The following is a 21,951-nucleotide window of genomic DNA, read 5'->3' as shown; positions in this document are numbered from 1 at the left end:
AGTTGTCAAAACTCCTCTCCCACCAAAAGCTTGATCACAGCGGACACAAAGGGATAAAAAAACAAAGCTCGTCCCAACAAGAAGGCAAACGAATGCTAATACTGCCGCTTGTGCCAAATAACACCCGTCCCCACAATTTATTGCTCTTCTCCAAGACTTGTTTAAGGTTTTCATCATATACTGACCAGCAACACCCCCTTTTGCCAAAAAACACCCCGAATCGGTCTCCGTGATGAGGTGGGGGATTAAAAAAATGAAGCAACAAGATTGGCCCTTTCTTTTTCTTCTGAAAGACTAGAAATGAAGCTTTGTGCACGACCACTGCTGTGGCACATTTGACAGGTCTGGGCCGGCTGCTTTTGTGTCACCAGCATAAAGGGGATTGAGGGAAAACACAAACTGAACCACTGTGCCGTTGTGGTGCTGGCTATTAGTCAATGTGACGGCCTTTGCAGATGCTAATGGCGTATAGTGTGTCCCAGCCGGTCTCCCTCCTCCCAGAACGTGGCTATCTGATTGCACAAAGACCGTGTGCTAGAAGTTGACTCTTCCCCCTTTTCTTTTCATGGCTGCTACAAAGTCATTAGTTTGCTTCAGCTCCTCTCTTGTTTTTAGGAATACGGGACGCACGGAAAGCAGCGCTCCGATGCGAGGCAGTTGCACTCATGTGTGAAGCCTCAGGTGATGTCGTCAAGGACTAAACACCTCCTCAACCTCCACATCCAATCCTGATACCCCTTGAGCAAAGTGGAGATGCGGTAACAATCAGGTTCTTGTGAAAGACGAGAGGATGCCCAGGAGTGCAGGACCTCTGGACTCTGACTTATTAATCAGTCAGGCCCTCAGCTGCCTGCCTCAGGCTGCATCATGTCTTCAGCCTGCTCTGGGCCGAGATAACAGCCAGCAGAGTTAAATGCTCAGGAGGTTTTGCCCAGACCTGATGCAGAGGTCTTATCACATCAGCACACAGGTCACTGCATCCAGCAGCAGCAGCAGCAGCAGCCAGCTGCGGGATAACAGGAGACTACGTCCTGTAACACTCGCACATTTAACACAACTAACTAGGATGAGAGTGGAACAATGCCTCAGAGGTGAAAACATACTATGGGAAGTGTTATTTTTCTCTTCATTTGACAGATCGTCAAAGACTGTAAAGTTGCAGGTAAATGTAGATGTGGTGCGTGTTTAAGGCCCTGCAGTTCTCAAGACTTTAAAACAACCAGTTTAATATTATATATATACACATATATGTTTGTATATATGTATATATATATATATATATATATATATATATATATATATATATACACACACGTGTGCAGCCAACAGTAAAGTGGCTCCCACTTTTGTGCAGATTGGTCTAAACGCACAAAGACGAGCCGACGTGTAATGAAAAATCAATTTATTTACGTGAATTGTACTGTAATCTTCCTTCTCTTTAACACAAATTTAATAAATAAAGCACACCCGGGGGGGGGGGGGGGGATGGGGGGTAAATCATGCACACGTTACTTTCTACAACACAAAACATTTTTTTTTTTTCATTTTTTTGACTGATTTTCTGTTACACAAGCCGTTACTCTGCATTCACTTGCTGTACAGTACATGACACGGTAGCAGCTCCACAACTTCCCATTCAATTTAACTGTACAGGATACACTGCATATTATTTATATATATATACCCATATACACATATGAATGAATGAATTCAGTCAAATATATGACGAATAAGCAGAAGTTTTCATAGGTGATGGTCCAAATGAAGGAGGCGCACTGAGAGTGGTGAGAGAGCGGAACAAGCACTAGATTGTGAAATATCTGGTCATACACACTGACAACTGGAAGAATCCGGCAATCCACACTTTTGGTTTAAAATCACCCACTAGAATATTGATATTTCTCCCCCTTTTCTTGACTTTGAAAACAATCCCTGTAGATTTTGTTTTCATCAGTTTTCTGGCGTTTGCATCCCCACAGCAGAAAAAAGGCAGGAGATTTCAAAAACAACTGGATCACAAACACGGGAGAGGGCGGAGTGGATAATAACAGCCGAGCCTGTGCTTTGAATATGTACAAAGAATTAGTGATCAAACAAAGGACATTAAAACCTGGTGAAGTTTGCAAACACATGCCGGGAATCCTCCTACTCCAGCATAACTGAAACACATGGACACAAGACAAATAGAGACAGTGTCATGCAATTTTGTTGTTGCTGTATTTTCAAACCAACTGTTAACTGACGATGTAACCCGAGTGTCGAAGGGTATAATAAGTTACATGTAAACAAATATACAGTTCAAGTCTGAGGGACTGGGGATAAGATCACAATCTGTTCAATAAACTGCAGAAATGAGTGAATGATCAATAAACATCCTTTATATTTATATTTGAAATCTATGAAGAGGCATCCTATTTACTAGTATCACTGTCAGTAACAACATGACACGGTGATGTATAATGACAGAGAAACACAGATTAACAGACAAAACCTGAATTGGAGGCATAATGGGTGATTTGAAAAAAAAGAAAAATAAGAAAAGAAATCTTTATGTCGTATAATTTCCTGTCCGAGTTGATTGTATCCTGTTAATACAATGCAGCGGAAGCTGAAGATGTTGCCAGGAAGAAACGGTCAAATATTATTAACTAATATAGTCTGAAGAGATGATTTAAGTGCTTTGGTGCAAAAAAAATAAAAAATACAAATCTTTACACGTTCTATCTACTGAGGGAGATACAGGATTAGTGCCAGTACTAAGTGTTTCTTGCTACACAGATTAGTGAATTCTCACACTCACACTATCTTGTATAGACACACACACACACACACACACACACCACAGGCCAGGAACTAAAGAAAGGAAGAAAAAAAGGAAGAAAGTGGGGAGATAAACATGAAAACAATACTCATTTATTTCAAGCACAATGCAAGCGGTCTTATTATTGTCTTGTTTTGGGCTTCTGTGCCGGTGTCCCCCACACTGATGAGGGAGGGACACCCCACAAAGAGGAAGGGGGGAAAACAACTGTTTAGTAAATTTTCCTCAATCTCATCCATCTTTCCATCGTGTCCAAGGAAGCAAAGCCAGGAGCATTAAAACCAGGTGAGTGTTGAGGTGAGGACGGGGGGGGAGCAGACGGGTCATTTACACATTTACTTGTCTCTGTTCAGTGCATTTCTCTCTTGTGATCCAAAAATGTTCTTTTAATAGTTCTGTGAAGATAAAAAAAAAAACGAAAAGAAACAATCAGTTATCATTTGTGCTGCTGACAAATCTGATTGACACATTTACATTTGTGTATACACATATACAAATGTTACATACTATATCCATAACTTAGTGATCATGACTATATGACAGAGGAAAGTACCTAGGTTTGTCTTTTTTATTTCTCCTTATGAAGAGCTTCTATGAAGGCTTCAAGTTTTTCCTGGATCTCACGAACTTTCTCTGCAGAGAAGCACACAAAGTATGTCGGTTAGTCAAACTGTAAAACACAAACAAATATACTGACACACACAAACATGAAGTTTCCTGCCTTACAAAATGCATTCTCAGTGATCTTGGAACAGATCAAATGTTTTATGGATGTTTTGCTGCAGACCTGAAATACTTTCGTTATAAAGTAAACCACTGGTTTAAAATAAAATGAACCAGTCAAGTCATAAATGTAAATAAAAAGCCAAATAACACCAACAGCTTCTTAAATATGAGCATAATCAAGACATCTTTGGGTTTTGGGTAATTGGTCTGACAATATGAGACATCAACTGGACTGATGCTGATACTGATGCACATTTCTTTACCATCATCAATTATCAAAAAGGAGATAAATAATGAAAGGTTGTTTAGGGAAATAACTGTTAGGACGACTGATGATGAACATAACTTAACATATGACTGTTATTTTCATTAGTATTGATTGAGGTTCCATCAGATATTAAATCTGTTCTTAAGATAAAGAACATGAAACTAATTTCCTCTGCTACAGTGATTCTTCTGCAGGTAGAAAATCCCCTCGCGTTTTCCACCAAAACACCAGATGGTTGCCTCCGACAGTGACAGCCAAACCTCAAGACCTTCCTCATGCATCTGATGATGAAGAACAGCGTAGCCTTTTCCCAGTTAGCAGAGACCACATCAAAGCCCTCACCAACCTCTTTTCATGGTATGTACCTCCCGGGCACATTGCTAATGGACAGGAGGAGATACCATAACAACAACATTTCACATGAAAGGAGGGAATTTACTGGAAAAACAGTCAGTCACTTCTATTCATGAGTACACTCCTATTGTCTGGAGACTGCATAAGAACCAGCAATCCGTCCATCCAACATGTACTGTCACACGAGACGAGCGAGCCATCTAAAGCGCTCTTAATCGCTAATCAAACAGTGGCTGAAGGAAGTCTACAGGCCAACGCAGAGAAAGGGAAGCTAAGGCTCGCACTGCCAGCTGCAGCTCCAGAACTGGTCGGCTCTCCAGCTTCACCCTCGCTAATCTGTCTGGATCTCCCCCAAGCACAAATCCAAACACGAGCTCTGAAGAACAAACTAACGCTGCTGTATCTTGATCAATCTGTCACACGAGATACATCGGTCGACCTATTGTTGACTGTTTTCCTACGAGTGGGCCCAATGACAACAGATCTAAAAAGGACTTGTCCTTCTTCAGGGAGATAAATCACCGTGGTTTGGACCTCAGAGCAACAATGTCCCTAAGTGTCCATTTCAGGTCGTCACAAAGGTGATAACTGTGTGCGTGCTTTGGAGTGAAACTAAATATTGTAGTGAGAGGCTTGTGTGCAGCCCCTTTGATGGGAGCACGGCTGCAGAGGTATCCTTTTCCTGATGGATGAAAAGCAAATGGGTAGTAGGAGAGAGGCAGACACACCCCCGCACACGTCCTGAAATATTAGCAGAGCTGTGAAGTGCTGGATAACACATGAGGCGCACACACACACATACACACGTAGATAGATCTGGGAAAATTGACAGACAGAAAAGCTGTGGCCCTGAATGGTGCACAGTCCCGTGTACGCCTATACACATAATTACCTGGAACCAGCAAGAACTCTCCAGTCCTGCTACCTTCCTACACACTCAGTGTTGGCAGGTGGTTTTAAACCAAAAAAAAAAAAAATCCCTGGCCTTTGATACTCTGTTAACACACAGGCAAAATGGCAGGGCGTTATGGGGGAGATTACAACACCTAATGGAGGCATTAAAGGGGCCTGTCGAAGGGCAGGCTGACAAGTCACTGCAGCAGGTGTGGGGTTGAATGAAACATAACCCTGTGGTACACCATTCCAACACACAACCCACAGCAGGGCACAGACAGAGTTCAGCTGTGTGGGTTGTGCACCCTGACCACGGGACAACTTAACTCCATCCAAGCCAATCAGAGCAGGATTCTCGACATCTATCTGACCCGAAGTAAAGGAGACGCGAGGGTGTTGAGTTTGGGCTGGTGTGTAGGAGGGTACCGACTGTCAGATCATCAAAACACGGGAAATCCCCGGGCTCAGGCTTCAAAGCCTTTAACTGGGTTTAGATGTGGCTGACGATAAGGTGCTTAACGAAGCCGCAGGTTTCAGATGCAGACTGCTTTACGCGGGTCAAACATTAGGGATCCTGCCAACTGTCGGGCAGCGGCACCGAGTTCTGCCAGATCAATGGGGGCAGCAGGAGGGTAGAGGTTTGACTGGAGGCAGTGAAACACGAGAGACTGGTGTAAATCTCTCGACTGGCTGAGAAAGTTGATGAGTGAAAATCATTCTCATTTTCACCTGCACTCCCATTAAATCCCCAGCCAAAACTGTGGTTACAATTAAATAACGCACATTTGGATTAGACCCCTTACACTCACACCTGTAGGCTAAGTATATTGGCGCCACACTCTCGATCCCAGAGTATTTTGATTCTGTCACTTAATTCTCATGACCGTAGTTGGGTATATTAAAGTTCCACCACATTAATCAGTGCAGCAAGGGCCATTCCTATAAAACAGGATACTTAAAACGGGTTACGGGTGAATGTGAACGACTGAATTTAGAATATTCTGTGAATAAAAACTGAGGAACCAATTTCTCCTGACACCATGTGTTTGCCACCAAAAGAGAGCAGCGACAACAAGAGAAGGCGACAAAAGGCTTTCTCATCACCATCCTGTAGAAATGCAACAAAAAAAAACAGTGGACAGAGTCACCATAGCCTGCTCCTCAATGAGCAGTGGGAGTAGAGATCTAAAACCCCATTTAGACTCCTGTTTACCTAAGAGATGAGCCCAAAACACAGTCATTCAACCGCTCACCCCTTTATCTGGTCATGAATATTCCCATAATCCTCTGGCCTCTATCCCAGAGGCCCCTTGGGATAGATGCTGGGTGTTGTGTGGGTGCCGAGGGCGGAGGGACTCTTGCACATTCAGAGGAAAAAGAAGGGAGCCGTTCCCCCCAGTCTTTTCAAGGCCTTCTCTTGGCTGATCTCCACATGAAATGATATCTCATTCACTCTCACTCAGTAGAGTCCCCTAAGCCTGCGATGGCCTAAGCGCTGGCAGAAGGACGGCCAAGCCAGAAATCCTTTAATTGACATGTAATTAGACTGTGAAGCTCTGCGGCCCTGCTGGACAAGTAGCCACCACAGAGGCGATGGAGAACAGAGGAGGGAATCAGATGAGAGGGAGGCCTGCAACTTATTGTGAGATCGAGAAAAAAGGACTAATCCTCTTCCTATGGGAGATGGCTACTCTTCTTCAGTGGATGTGAAAGGGAACGGTAAAGAAAAAGAAGGCTGATATGAAGAAGTGGCAACAGAAAGACTTCAGTGGATGAGGTTTGGTGCCACGGCTGAAGTTACATCAGAATGTTGCTCTTCTGACAAGACAGCAGCAGGTCGCACAGCATGGTCACTGGAGACAGTGGGGTGGAGGGTTTGGTTCCCGTCCCACCCTGCCATAATTCAGGAAGAAACTTTTTTAATATCTCATAGCTGCCAAGGTCACAGCGTAGGTGGAGACACTAAATGTTTAAACGGTCTGCTGTTGCCTTCAGTGAAAAATGATCTCTTAATGTAACAAACAGAAAAGCCCGTTTCTCCATTGTGCTGCTTGATCTGTCACTAAATCTAGATTGTCATGTTATAAAAACTGGACCACGGGGGACGCAGACACGGGGAGAGCGGTTCTGTCGACGGCCCAAACACCATGTCAGTGACACAGCAATGAATCAGTCCTGACACTCATGACTCTTATCTAGAAAACAGATGCCCAGGAGAGAACAGCCCAGCCTGGGGAAAGACATACATGAGCCTTAACGGGTCACAACGTGGGGTCAGCCGAGGGGTAGACTAAACAAAAACAGCAAATGCAGGGAGAATCTTCTGAACGAGCCAGGTGAGGAGCAGGTTTTATTGACAAGCATTGCGTTGTTTTTTTTTAGTGCAGATGAAGATGGGAGATAGTGGCTTAAGGGAAGAGGACACAGACCAACTGGAACACATCGTCTAAATACAGCAGCAAACAATCACCACTCCACTATTCCAAACCATTCTTAAAAATGAGGTGGTTCCGAGACAGCGAGTCTGCTTATGGCTCACAGTGTAAATCACAGCATGTCTTGGATCTTGGTTTTCCAAGACTCACCTTTTGCACTCGAATGGAGGTCTGCGCTGAAGTTAAGTGGCAATCCGTCTTCAGGAGCCACATGAGCCTGAGGACGTGGGGCTGACGGGTCTGGTTTGAACTCAGATCCTGTCATAATCCCTCAGTGAAAATCTCTTTTGCTGAATCAGCCAAAAGGTGCGAGGACAAAACAAGCAATCACACTTGAGGTTGGAAACACTTGCATGCATCTAGCACTGTTGAAATGAAAGCCTTCAATGAAAAACTTCCAATTCTAATCACCTCACTCTCAGTCCCTTCTCTTGATGCCAAAGAGTGATTATACAGTCTACCCTCTGCTGCCCTCGGGTAAACAAACACGGACCTCAAACATCTATACATCCATATAACACAGAGGCACTCACACACCTGGAATTAATTTGATCACCTGGAAAAGTCGTCCTCAGGTTTACAGGCTGGTTTCAGTAGAACTGCAGATGTTTTTCTTTTGTTGCAGTAAAGCAGAAAAGAAAGTGCTTCTGGCGCAGACAAAAGAGGCACAGCACCCGTAAACGTCATAACACTTTGTTTCTATCTCGTCTAAAAACCAGACAGCACTATTGTTAGACTAGTCTCTAAGGTTGCATGTTCATAGCATGAGAAACTTCCAACCAAACTGTTACAGAGCTGAATGTATGGTTTTCCTATTACCTCATCTTAACCAGCACCTGATGTCAGATCTTTGTGTGTATTTATGTTCATGCATGTGTGAGTGACAAGTGGATCTGTGGGAATGGGTCCCTGGTGGCCATGCTGGGCTGGAAAATGTGAACAGAAGCCTTGTTGAAGTTCCCCTCCCATCACACGCCGCCTCCTTTTTCCGATTTTCCCACACTGGCTCTATCTCCCTGCCCCTGAGGAGAACTAAAGATGGCTTCACATTCTCCTTCACAGTTTCATTTCTTTGTAACCACCTCCATCATCACCTCTTGATTGGTTGTTTAAAACACACAGCTCCTTTTTTCTTATTCCCCAACTCCAACGGAGTTATTTCCTGACTTTGTGTCTCGGGAGATGATTCAGAAGCAGCCATATCATCTGGAGAAAGTCCATCAGCCAACTTAATCTGACTGTAAATATTAGGATTTGTGGCACAGCGCTGTTGCTCACAACCAAGTCGTCAATCTTCCTTATTAAGTAGAAATGTATTTTCAGGGACAAACACATTTTTACTGCTGCAATAAATAGTTACACAGACAGTATGTAAGTGGTCCATGGCCAGTGAAAAACAAGCGTATTATAATGTGGTTATAAAACTGATTCTGGACGGCTGCATACAATATGTCTGTGCAACACCTTAGAAAGACATTCCTTGGTTCTGACAAGGGAGGAAGGATGGATGTACCAAAGGGAAGGGAGGAAGTGAGAAAGAGCTTCGGGGAGGGAATAAGACGGAAGAGTTGGGTGATGGGAAAGTGGAAAGAGGAGCAGGTCATAACTTTGGTAAATGGAGGCAGGTGGCTGGTTGGAGCTGAGATGAGGTGGGGGAGGAGGAGGAGGAGAAGCAGAGGGGAATAAGAGACTCCTCATGTTTTACAACTATCTAAAAATTATGATGGGAGATATAAAGAGAGCATAAATGCAGAGTGTAAAAATAACAAGCAAGTGATGCAACATGCTAAAATCAGCCTTTTAAAGAGAGGAACAACAGAGCAAAGAGCAAGTCTCACTTCAGTCCGATTTCCAGTGATCAAACCTCCTAACAATTGCCTTTTTTTTTTGTACTGGGAATAGATGAGTGCTATAAAAATTAACCCAATTTATGGTGCATTTTGTTTCATATTTCCTGTGGCACCTGACTCCAAGTGAGAGGGAGCAGTGCAGCTGCGGCAACTTCATGTGCCACAAAGAAACATGTACTGCTCAGCCTCTAAATAACGCAGCTTGAGGCCCAGACCAAACAAACCAGGAGCCTGTCCGGGTTTCTGCTTTTGCGTCCATCCTGAGCCAGAGTTTGATTCAGTTAACATAAACAATTATAATTATCAACTATATGAAAAGAAAACAAGGGCGATGAACTTTCTGAAAAGAAATACGGCAATATCAAAACATCCTTTGTAATTGGAGAAAAGCCTGATGTGGTAAACTTTAATTGTAAACTGTTATTAAATTGGTTCTTTTTAAAACTGGTTCTTCACAAATCCAACCTAATCCAAGCTGCCATAACATGTGGAAAAGAATCCTCCAGACAATTATAGATGTTTGAGGTACTTTGCGATAGAAAAGTTGTAAGCCTGTTTATGAACTGCCTCATTTATACTGGTGTTATGACAACTACCGTTTGTGTACTTGACACACCTGGGGAGAAAATGGATCATTTGGCAGCAACACAGCAGCCTGTGGTTTTCCTGCTCTGCAGGGAGAAAACAAACTTCTACTGTAACACTACTGAGCATCTCAGTTTACAATGTCACAAAGATAACTACGTGCCTGTTAAGATCAGAGTAGACTGTGGTCAGGAAGAATCACCAGGAGGTTTATAGAAAGAAAAACTTTATGATGTTCAGGAGATTGGGATCAACATCTCTGTTAAATATAAGGATAACTGGTCAGTGGATAAATTATGTAAATTTAAATTCTGCATGTGTTATAAAGAACGATTGTAAAGTTCAACATTAAGATATAGCATGAGAGAAGAGAAGAAGGAAGCAAAGAAAACTGGAAAAAAAGGCAGTAATGCAACTCCAAATGCGATAAAATGCCAAAGGGGAAGAAGAATAAGGATGAGAGGTAGTTCTGTACATACGGCAATTAAATATATTACTGCTTTGACGTGCCCAGGCCCATTTTGTGCTCCTTATATATAAGTGAAGGTAAGACAACACGTGAACAAACAAAAAAGTTCAATGTGAGTGGGAGAACTGTGTATACACAGTCATGAACTCTTTGCTGTGACCATTTCAGTATATGTGCAAATATGGGGAGATCTGCAAAACATCAATTAAAGACTCACAAGCCCAAAATAGCTTGTTCAAATTAAATGGAAGAAATCCATACATCAACCAAGACTCATTCTAGAGCTGAACATGGACAAACTGAGCAAGAAAGCAATGTTTGCTCTGGTTGAGCCGCAGAGATCATGCACAGAGATGTGACAAACATCCAGAAGGATGACCATCACTCCAACACTTCTGTGATTCAGGCTTTCTGGCAGAGTGGGCAGACAGAAGTCTCTCCTCAACGCTTGCCCAACACTACAACCAACAGTGAAGTGTGGTGGTGGCAGCATCATACTGTCTGGGTGTTTTTTTTTTTTTCAGCAGCAAAGTACACAGATGTCCTTCATTATAACACGGTCCAGAGCACACAGGACCAGACTGGTCTGCTGGTTCACTTCCATCAGGACCATTATCCGAAGCACAGCCAAGACAATGAATGAGTGGCTTAGGTCTAACGTGCAACACCGGACAAGGACTCGATGACTTTTCCACAAATCTTAAGTGGATCCGCAGGAAGGAATGGCAGAAAATACCCAAATTAAGTTTCCTAAGAAAACGTTAGTCTGATATTGCACCTAATGAATACTTGTAGATGTAAAGATCACTTTGGCATGACATCAAAAGGTCTTTCTGATTGCACAGTACACTGAAGTGTGATGAAACTAAAACAACTTAATAAAAACATTTAAATGACTGGATCTTTGATTAGTTTTAGTACACATCATCAATAGGAGCCTTAAAATAATAAAGCTTTTCTGTGCATGGACACTGAAGCAACAGAACGTGTCCCTGAAGCTGCACACAAAGCATGAACCAGCTGTGCAAGAGCACCAGCGCCACACTGGTAGCCTCTGCTTCTCTCCCTCCGACATAGAGGCACATGTGTACACAGCACCTTAAGATGATACGTCATTCCTTACAGCAGAAGGGAGCAGAGACACACTTCTACTGAGCCCTCGCTAATCACTCTGGAGGAAGCTGCTCAAAAGAGGGAGGTGGGGGAGAAGATGAAAGGAACAAAGTGAGCGTGAGGCTGAGAGGGCATTCCGGTGAGCAAGCCCAGACAACCACAGCTTTATTGTATTCTGCTTCTACACAAGATGAAGGAAAAGGAGAAAGTGACAGCATGTGCAAACATGCAAACACTTCACACATTATCACTATTCTGGAGAGCACATTCAGTTGACACCTTTAATTCCTTAACCCTCACATGGCCTCAGCACAAAGATGAGACCCATCATTTTGTGCACACTGTTGCAGTCATCAGTTAAAACAAGCCTGCGGTGAATGTGAATTCAGTGCCATTTTTAATTAGCCATGTGTGTAGTCATTTAAATTAGCCGAAGCCACCACGCGGACTTGATTTTGCTGTAATCAAGTCCTGTAAAAAACTTCACTGCACATATAATGGAGGAACTGTACTATACAGGACAGTTTCAGATAAAAAAAAAAGAAACTAAAATCTCGCTCGCAACTTGTCAAACGGATTTGGATCTATTAGCAAATGAGAAATGTAACTTCTATTTGTTTCACTGAAAGCCACAATGGATAACTTCTAATATAGACCACAGTATGTCAACGCCCACCACGATGGTGTGGAATACAAATATCCAGAGTCAAAAAAACAATAGAACTGTATATTCATTCTCCTTTCTCCGCACTAAGAAATTAATTACTAAGACTTTACTTTAACAGTAAGGACAGGCTGACGGTAATTACATGTCAAAGAGACGGTGCGTCTGTGTGTCATGCCGGTGCACTCTTCATCAATCTGACAGGGCAGCCATCTAAACGGAAGTGACAGCCAGGGAGAATTTATGCCTCCTCATGTGACAGAATTAGAAGAAGAGTGGGGAAGAAATAAAAAAAATGATTGGTGCTGTCACATCCATAACAATTCACCAAAATGGCAAGAAAAGTCAGGCTGCAGGTCACTTGTAAACAGATAAATTAGACGAGGTAATAAGGCATGAAACTAAATTAACATTGTGGGAAGATACACGATTAAAACTGACATTATTATAATAATAATAATAATAAACGTTATTTATATAGCACTTTTCTTAATGTTACAAAGTCCAATCAAGCCTTATCAAATATTACAAGGCCTCTTTTCTGGTAAGGCAAGAAGTCTAACAGATCACACAATGAACAAGCACTAAGAATCAGTGGAGAGAAACTAGCTCCTTTTTAACAGGAAGAAATCTCTGAGACAACCAGACTCAAAGATGTGCAGTCATCTGCCTCGGCTGGTTGGAGTGAGAGGAAAATAGGGGACAGAGGAGAGGTGGGGGAGAGAAAAGGAGAGACAACAAGGAGACAAGGAGAGAGACGGAGGCAACAAGTCAACAATCAAACAATCAAATAAAAAATAAAATAGGAGGAAAGGGAGAGAACAAGAGGAAGAGGGAACATGAACCAAGCGTGAAATAAATAAACAAAACATCAATAAATAACAAACAACAAGAACAGAACAAGACAACTACTCGTGACTGTACAGTGAGGCCAAGGTGTCTTTCCTAACTAGTGTTAAAAGCCAGCGAGAATTGCTCAAGGGTCTGGGCAGCTCTGACATGTAAAGGAAGGCTGTTCCACAGCTTAGGAGATGCCACAGAAAAGGCTCTATCTCCCCTATTTTCTTTTTGCCATGATGTAGGAACATGTAAGAGCAACTTTAAGAAATAAGATGACACTATGTGTAAAAAAAACACTGTATCATAGTAGAGTAATTAGTGATGGAGTAGTGGAAACACACTCAAACTAGTGCACCGTCTCAAACCAGGCAACAGTACTTTTCCTCTAAACACATACTGCACACACACAAAAATCTCTATGAGGGGCAATGAGACAGCCAAGCAACATCCCAGTGGTCTCCTAAGAGGCCTGTGCATGCACATTAGGACTGGGCTGTGCTCCAGAGATGGCACTGTGCCATACAGCTGGTCTGGCACATGCTGACAAACACACACACCTCTTTGGGATACACATTCTACCACTCATTACTGGTGCTTTCACACTTTCACTCACTAACACACACACATGACCTGAATTTGTAACCCGAGCGATGCTGGGCCCGTCTGCGAGTAGGGGCAGAAAAAGCTTAACAGCAAACTGCCCCTTGGAGCACATTTCTGCCTTTGTTGAGCGTGTTTATCCTGTCTCCCACGTCCTATCTCTCACCCTTTCTTCCCTCATTTACTTATACGAGAGGTCGTCTCTTGTCTGTTATTTTTGTTATTGTCATTTTTTTTTCGTCAAGTAAGAAGAACGGGAAGATGGTGACAAAGGCAGATCCAGAAAGATTGAGAGAGAAAAGAGAGAGAGATAGATCAAGCAGGCTATGGAACTAGCTGGGTGGCTGACCTGTGGGGTCAGGTGATAGTTTGGGCCTGAGGCCATCTGACCTGCTGTCTTTTAAAATGCTGAAGAATGTGTGTGTGTAATGCATTAAGTAAGTTTGTTTCTCAAAAAGACATCCACAAACCCAATTTAATCTAACACTGCATGTCTAGGTCAGTTATAACCCTGAAAGTTGAAGAAATGTTGATTCCTTTTTTAAAAGTTTTGCACAGTGCATAAATATTATATTGATACTTCTGTTAATTAATTAATTAATTAATTAATTAATATATTGAAATATTGAAATAAAATAAAGTATTCTCTCCTATCGAGAAATTGTGAAAGTGCGACATGAACAGTAACTGGACATGTCAGTGCACAACCAACCGAGTTAAAAACATGCTTTGAACAGCAATTAAACTTTGAAGAGCTGCACAAGTTTTTGATGTGATTTTTTTCAAAAATCCCCAGAACGCCTGCTCATTTTATACTTTGAGGCATGTCGTCAAGTACTCCCATCAGCCATGCAGCTCAGTCTAGACTGATGGACCTTCATACCCACGCCCACACACACGGTCAAGGTTGCATTACACAGAAAGGCCTGTGCATCTAATGACCCAGATCATCCTCCACTCAACCACTGACTCAACTCCATAGACTGACAAAGCAACAAATCTGCAACACACTCTCACTTGTTGGATTGAAATCTAGGATCAAGGGGTAGAACTATGTTGATATGTGTATGAGCCAGAACATAAATGAGTTACTAGACTTTTTAAAGTGTTCTGTAGACACAGACATGAAGTAACGGAAGAGAAACATGGGGATAATGCAATTCATTTCATAATCAATTGCTTAATCAATTCGTTTTTTGGTCCATAAAATGTAATAATTTGTTTGTCAATAAAACAAAATTATTCATTTTCAGTTATTTCTTTGTTATATAAAACAACTAAACCAAATATATTCACATTTGAAAAATAGCCCTTTAATTATTAACTGAAAAAAACACTAATTCAATAATTAAAATAGTTGACAATTCATTGAGTAATCAATTAATCAAACAACCGTAGCAGCCCTGGTTCACAGTAGAGGTCTTAATGGGTTTAGCCCCAAAGACCTTAAAGTAGAAGACAACGCTGTAAAATGCATCGTTGGCCCTAAGATGTTCACAAATGACTGGACTGGGTGGCCCTGTTAAAATTGCCTTGAAGTGTAAAGAACGATAGCATACTCTTAAGTCTTTATTTACTATTGTAAAAGTGAAACAACTTAAACCTAAGATATATAACAGCCAGCAAAGTGTAATGGTTCCCATAATAGACCGCAGGAGCCTGTCAAAGTGTGTGCATTTATGAACAGGTGTGTCACAACCCTATAGGATCCCATGACAGATTTCAACCATATTCACACATCTACTGCTGAGAGGAGTCTTTGGTTGTGAGAAGTGAGAACTTCATGGCTGTCTGGGAAAGTTTGGGATCGACTTGCCTTATGGGATTTGCAAGGCCAGGCAGGTCTGGGCATCCCAGAGAGTGTGTGGAATGGAGAGAGGACTGTGTGTCTGTGTGCTCTTCTCTCCCCTAGGCTGGTGTTATTGAAAATTAGTCTGTGCCTGTATGCATTGACATGCTTGTTTGAATATGTATATGACTGTGGATGTGTGTTTGTCTAAACATTTGTCTTTTGAAAGGCACAATAGTTTTATACAGTACTGTGCCAAAGTCTTAAGGGTTGTGTCTGTGTGAGTGTGTACTTGTATTTGTTACCTCTCTGTAGGACCTTTTCTGGCATAAACACTGACCAGGTCAGGGGCAGTAGTTCTCATGGAGACCACAACCAGTTCCTTAATGAGGTAGAACCTTATTACTGAGGTACTGGTTACTAAGGTTAGGGCTAAGATTTGAATTGCAGTCAGGTTAAGCATTAACTGGTTATAGTTAAGGTTAGAGATAAAGCTTTGTTTAGGCTGTCCTCACACATTTTCACCTCAAGGCTTTTAAAACACAAGTCATCAATCAGTAGTCAGGAAGCCCATGTGAAGGAAGAAACCAATGATAGTATGCATGTGTAAGGGCTTAAACAAATAATGTTAATGTTTAAATGTGCGGGTCCAAGCAGGACCTCACTTCACTTAGATTCTGCATGTAAAAGTTTAGAATATCTGGCAGCAGGACTCAGTCAGACGGATGCGATTTCTCAGGGCCAGAGGGCAAAGCACCGTAAATCAAGTCTCTGTCACTACATAGCTGGAGAAAATGGATAACGCATGACTCGTATGGTCACAGTGTTTGTAAGTTGTAGAAACTCAAATTTAGACACTTGTAACTCTCACTAACATAAAATAAACATGACTTTAAGATAAAAAAATCATTTTAAGTGGCAGACATCTGATTTTGGAACCAAATTGTTCATTTAAATAAACCTAATCCAGTCATTTCGTTTACATGACCATATTTTAGCATGTTTAGATAGATGCCATTTGGTAAAACTAAATCATCTGACATTGCCTTATTCTCTGAACAAGTAGCTGTCACCATACTCTGGAGTGCACGAGTCCCTCAAGAAATAATTAATTGACAAAGACAGAGAAAAAGACTTGGCATCCTTTGTGGACATGTCAACACCCAGTAAGGTTGTGTTAACTGATACAATGACGACTGACAAGGAAATAGTAAACCATTCCCTACTTTCCTTACATTCTTATGTGCAACAGCAGATGTTCAAATAGACTGTAAAAACACATCATCAGCATCAACATGCATCCATGTACATAAACATGATATCAAAAGTCACACACATACAGAGCTCAGCATGGTGTTTTTGCTTATGAGAGGTCGGTGACCATTAAAAGAAAAAAAACAAAACACTAAAACTACCTAATGTTCATCCAACACCTACAAAGACTGGTTCATATCTACATACAACTGTATAAACGATGCGACAGAATTACTGCGTATTACATGAAGAATTACCAAGAGTATGAGAAAACAGTAGTAAAGCAGCTGGCCAATTCACATCCCAGTTATTTGAACTTGTCTGTATTAGTATGAACCATTTCCTGAATGAGTCCTGCTTTAACAGACTAGTCAATACGGATCCCTTAAGCACCACTGCCACCTTCTGACAACTTTAAGATTTCTTGTAATGAAACTATTTATTACAATATACTGGGACTACAAATATTGCTTATAACAGCCCATATGGCAGCCTCTAAGAGTTATACCAGAATCTGGGTTTGGCTGACTGGCTGACTGACTGTATTTTAAAATCTCATAATCTCTTAACCACAACAATCTAGTCTATTTACACATATGTAAATTCTTCTATGGAATTTTTTGTGTTTGCAAGTGTCTGTGCGTCTTACTTAGATCCTCAGCCAGCTGGACTCGGCGGCCTGTAATGAGGTGGGTCTTCTTTTCCATGTCTTCCCCAAAGTCATCCAGTACCTCCTTCACATTTTTCTCCAATCGCCTCACTGGGAAAAAATGGATAAAGAAAAGCAATCAATTTCCCGTTAACCAACAATACATTGGATTTTGCTTTCTGTTTTCTGACTGAACTTATACCATAATTAAATGCTTTACTGAGGAACTGTCTAATCTCACAATGGATGTATTTGAGCATTCTGGGTGCAGAATTTTACGATTGAATTATTATCAATTACCTGGATAACTGCTTGTAGACCCTCAGTAAATTATATCATAACTGTTGTTCAGCTGCCCCGGAAATCCATATCTAGGACAGTCAAAACTCTTGTCCAGTTCACTCAGTATTAAATACTGACTGAAGGTACCAATGCAACTCCATCAGAGAAAGTGAAATCTGAATGCATGGACTAAAAACCTAAGTGATAACTGTAAGTATAATAACAGTCTTTGCACCAGTAAGAAACACATCAGAATATCAGAAGTTAAGATAAAAAATATTATGAGGAGAAAGGGACTTTGATATGCAAATGGGGGCAACCATTAAGAATGAATAGGTCTATAATAACTTTACCCTCAGTGTTGGTGAGCTGCTGTCGGAGAGTGTTGGCTGTGATGACCAGCATTCTCTGAATCCTCCAGAACAGTACCACGTCATTGCACTCCAGCTGGGAGAGAATATGCAAACCAACAGTTCAGAATCTCATACAACAGCATTTGACACAGGTTAGAAGAATGTTGATAAGGAAAACAACTCCTTACCTCGGAGTCAACAAAGTGTCTCTGGTAGTAGTAAAAGCCTCTCTTGCAGAGGTTACAGTGGGCAAGTGCCTTCTGCAAAAAGTGTCGGCGATACAGCTGATGCCATGTGTCCTTGATCTGTCCAAAAGAAGGTAATCAATACTCCAGGAGGTACACGGGAGGCAGATATAATAAAAAAAGGCCAGTAACACAGGTTTTGGAACTATTCACAGTTATCATAACATGGTTACATTTTGCTAAAAAAGCTCAGACACAGATATTTTGCTCTCACCAGTCCAGGGTCAACTTCAACCGCTCGTCCTTCAAGGTTCTTCCTCACTGTGGTGACCTCGTCATTGGCCAAGTACGCAGTGTGGTCATCGTGGAGCTTCAGCAACCGCTCTAGCTCATTTTTTGTTTCATTACGTATGTGCTACAAAAAAGGTAAGAGAAAGGGAATTGAGCACTGAGCATTATTGAATTGTGCACTTATACTGAGCTCCAGGACTGAAGCTATAGTAAAATGGGATTTAAAATTGGGATTTGCGCTCCTCAAACACTGACCTGATCTGCTGTACGATTTGTCCAGTTCATCCACCTCTGCTTCCAGTCTGGTCCCACCATATCTCTGATTACTGAGTCAGCTACAAGAGACCACAAGAGGACCACAATTAAATACATCTATTATGAGTATTTATCACAACCACATGGTTGCACCTTGAATTTTAAGTCGATAATAATGCTGTGAAACAGACAACCACACTAAACTAGATCATACAGAGGAATGTCCATGTGTGACCAACTGATATTTTGATGCTTTCAAGAGACAACATTGTATCTGTGCTATCCTAATATTATAAATGCAAAACTTATTGACATACACCTATGAAACATTTTGAAAGCTAAAATATCAGATGATTAAAGAAGAAAGTTGAGCACTGGGGTGAAGTTCAATGGAGACGTCATGGCTAACATACTGTCTTTGAGGCGTGACTGAAGGGTTTCTTCCATGAACTGAATTGCTGCATCCCACTGAGGCTTGTCTGTGATGGAACGGTCTTCCAAGGCATTGTGCTGGATTACCCTCTGGAGAACACAAACATCAAGGGCAGAAAGAAAATCTCATTGCTTTAGGAAGAGACTGATTAAATAAACCTGTACATATGCTCTCTGTATCCTTGTGCCTCGTGTGAGTGGATATACTGTGTGTTTACCAGGCTGTCCATGGCCCTCTCATTCCATTTGTGCCTCTTGATGCTCTCGTCCTTCACAGCTTCCTTCAGCTTGTCAAAAATGTCGTCCTGGTCTTTGCCTTTGTATTCAGCCATGAAGCGGGCAAACTCCTCCTGCAGTGTCTCCCAGGCAACCTGACAGGGGGACAAGTGTTTTGGAAAAAGAAAGGGATTATAATAACAGAAGGACACTGCCTCATTGAAAATGCCTTACAATGTCAACACTATGTAGCAAAACATAAAATTTCATTAAACATATAATTCAGTCATCACTCGACAGCAGAGTACAGAATATGTGAAAGAAACATAAAAACAAAATCTAAAGTACGGATTCATTATCACAAATGTATATAATTTAATTATGATTATATTACTATGATACTCTCAATGATAATTTAAGGTGGGCGTGAATATTTGATTTTTAATTTGATTATAAAGTTTATCAATTAAGGGAGCTATTCATGATTATATTAAGAAAATAAAAAGACTGAATTATGTGTTTATCAATGATTACATTGATTGACAATTTTTTGTCTTTCTTCTTCAAAGACTACCTAATTTGTGGTGCATTTATTACAAACCATACATTTGGTAAACCACAAGTGTTTAAGGAAGTGATGACATTTACTAGGGTCATTGAATGCATCTTAAACGCAATAATACAAATATGCATTGGATAATCCAAAATGGCTCCAATTTTACTTGAAGTTCCCATGACTAATTATAATATGACCAGTTGTACTAAGACAGTCTGTTCTTAGTACAGTCTTTTACCTCCAGTGCTTTGTGCGGAAGCTGCTTGTCAGTCCACTGCTTCAGCTTGATGTCTACAGTGGTGTTAAAGGTACCCGAGTCCACTGTTTGGGCAGCAGGCAAATAGATGTTCTCAATTACATGAGTGGAAACACGTTCCCACAATTTCTTCTGTAGGATGGCCTCCCTTCAGGGATAAAAATAAAATATTGTCATTTTAAAAGAAATGAAACACGATTAGTACCTCTTAATTTTCACTGTTCTAGTAAAACACAACATTTTTGATGAGAAACATGTGAACATGTAACCCTTTTTATGGTTTGGGTTATTTTTTTGCCTCAGATGTGAGATTTATCTAAAGCAGGAGTACTCTGAACAAAGTTGCTTTTAGGTGTTCGGCTCAGTTCACTTAAGTGACTAATTGGGACTTGCAAATAACGAGTGACGAGGGATCATCTATAGCTGAGCTGCTTTCATTTGTAGTAGTCGGTGCTACTACAATTGCACTTGACTGTAGATTCCGATACAGCTTCAGATAAGTACGATCCTATTAGTGGCTTAAAGCATCCACACTCTCACTCTCTCTCACTCAACAGCAGTGTGACAATGGAACAAAACCTATTCAGGTTCCCCTGAGATCAGAGCAGTGTTGCACCTCTCCCATTTATCATAAACGCATGCTCATATTTCATTAGGCTCTCCTTTTGTCCAGGATAGCACTCCTCATTGTCAATAGGTGTTTTCTCCAATAATGCTGGCTGCTGGCTGGCTAAGCGGGCCACCCCTGTTCTCGTCCATGGGCAATTCATCAGAATATTGATCTGAGAGAACTGATGGCACGCACACTGGGGACAGCCACCATGCATACATCTTTTTTTATCAAGGTTTTCCTCACTGGACGTGAGGTATAGTTCAATGTTCATATACAAGGAATTTCATCCAGAGAAAAACCAGCAGACTGCCCTCAAAACAGCTTTTAACTAAATCCTGTACCAGCTGCAAATACTACATCATCTAATTGTCTTCCAGAAGAAAATTTTACAAAGTTCAGTCGCCTCCAGGCGACAGCCCAATAAGTCTACATTCTGTGAATACAAGAATGACTAAAAATATTAAAATTAGCATCCATCTATATTCACAATATGAAGGCTTCTGACTCAAGTCCAGGAGGAAACACTGCATCTGTAAAGCTGAAGTTCACTGAATCCAAAAGTAATTAGGATAAATATATAGAGGTAGGCTGATTATTATTACAAATTAAGCACTTTTATACTGAGAAACTTAAATGTTGCCAAGTCACTTTTTTTCATCCAAAAGTTTTTTCAATGTATTTAATATTTAGTTAATACATTGTTTTTATTAAAAATAAAATGTGTATAATTACACTGCAGTGCAGACATAAAATGTAAATTAGAGAGACAGACCATTAGTGTTAGCAATTATTGTGTTATGTATTATCATTAAACAATTGCATTATATCAGATGGGGGGTACTAGTTATCTGCCCGGACCTCTATAAATATTTTTATAGTATTTGTATTTTGATAATCTAGATATTCTATAACTCGTCCTTAACTTACCAGTGTTGTGGGGTCACTTGACTCAAACTAATGACTTCATCCAAGATTTCATTTTTGGCCTTTTCATATAGTTCATTCTGCAAAAACACAACATACATTTATAATATTATATGGTTTTGGAGTAGTTTTGTAATGTACTGTACTACATGTTATTTTATATCAACACAAATGCTGTGTTTATAACAACTGTCAAAAGCTATCAATATGTAGATTTTCTTTAATTTCAAAGACATTTTTGCAACAGCATTTTTAGAAAAGTACATCCTGCATTCAT

At 41.0% G+C, this 21,951-nt stretch overlaps 1 protein-coding gene across 4 annotated transcripts in view; it reads right to left on the bottom strand.

Moving 5' to 3' along the window:
• Nucleotides 1-2,897: 2,897 nt before the first annotated feature.
• opa1 (OPA1 mitochondrial dynamin like GTPase) overlaps nt 2,898-21,951 on the bottom strand; it is a 31,942-nt gene continuing 12,888 nt past the window's right edge. For all 4 annotated transcript variants that reach the window (XM_058638614.1, XM_058638616.1, XM_058638615.1 and 1 more), the window contains 11 exons: nt 21,678-21,754; nt 20,120-20,285; nt 19,328-19,480; nt 19,091-19,199; nt 18,678-18,757; nt 18,406-18,546; nt 18,135-18,251; nt 17,947-18,040; nt 17,312-17,422; nt 3,375-3,454; nt 2,898-3,216 (listed from right to left, as the gene is read on the bottom strand). In XM_058638614.1, coding sequence (XP_058494597.1) covers nt 3,390-3,454; nt 17,312-17,422; nt 17,947-18,040; nt 18,135-18,251; nt 18,406-18,546; nt 18,678-18,757; nt 19,091-19,199; nt 19,328-19,480; nt 20,120-20,285; nt 21,678-21,754 — 1,113 coding nt within the window. In that variant the 3' untranslated portion in view covers nt 2,898-3,216; nt 3,375-3,389. The remainder of the gene's footprint in view (nt 3,217-3,374; nt 3,455-17,311; nt 17,423-17,946; nt 18,041-18,134; nt 18,252-18,405; nt 18,547-18,677; nt 18,758-19,090; nt 19,200-19,327; nt 19,481-20,119; nt 20,286-21,677; nt 21,755-21,951) is intronic.

This window comes from Solea solea, chromosome 9, assembly GCF_958295425.1.
Source record: "Solea solea chromosome 9, fSolSol10.1, whole genome shotgun sequence".
Lineage (NCBI taxonomy): Eukaryota > Metazoa > Chordata > Actinopteri > Pleuronectiformes > Soleidae > Solea > Solea solea.
The sequence above is the reverse complement of the archived record's forward strand: the minus strand, read 5'-3'. Positions and strand labels throughout refer to the sequence as shown.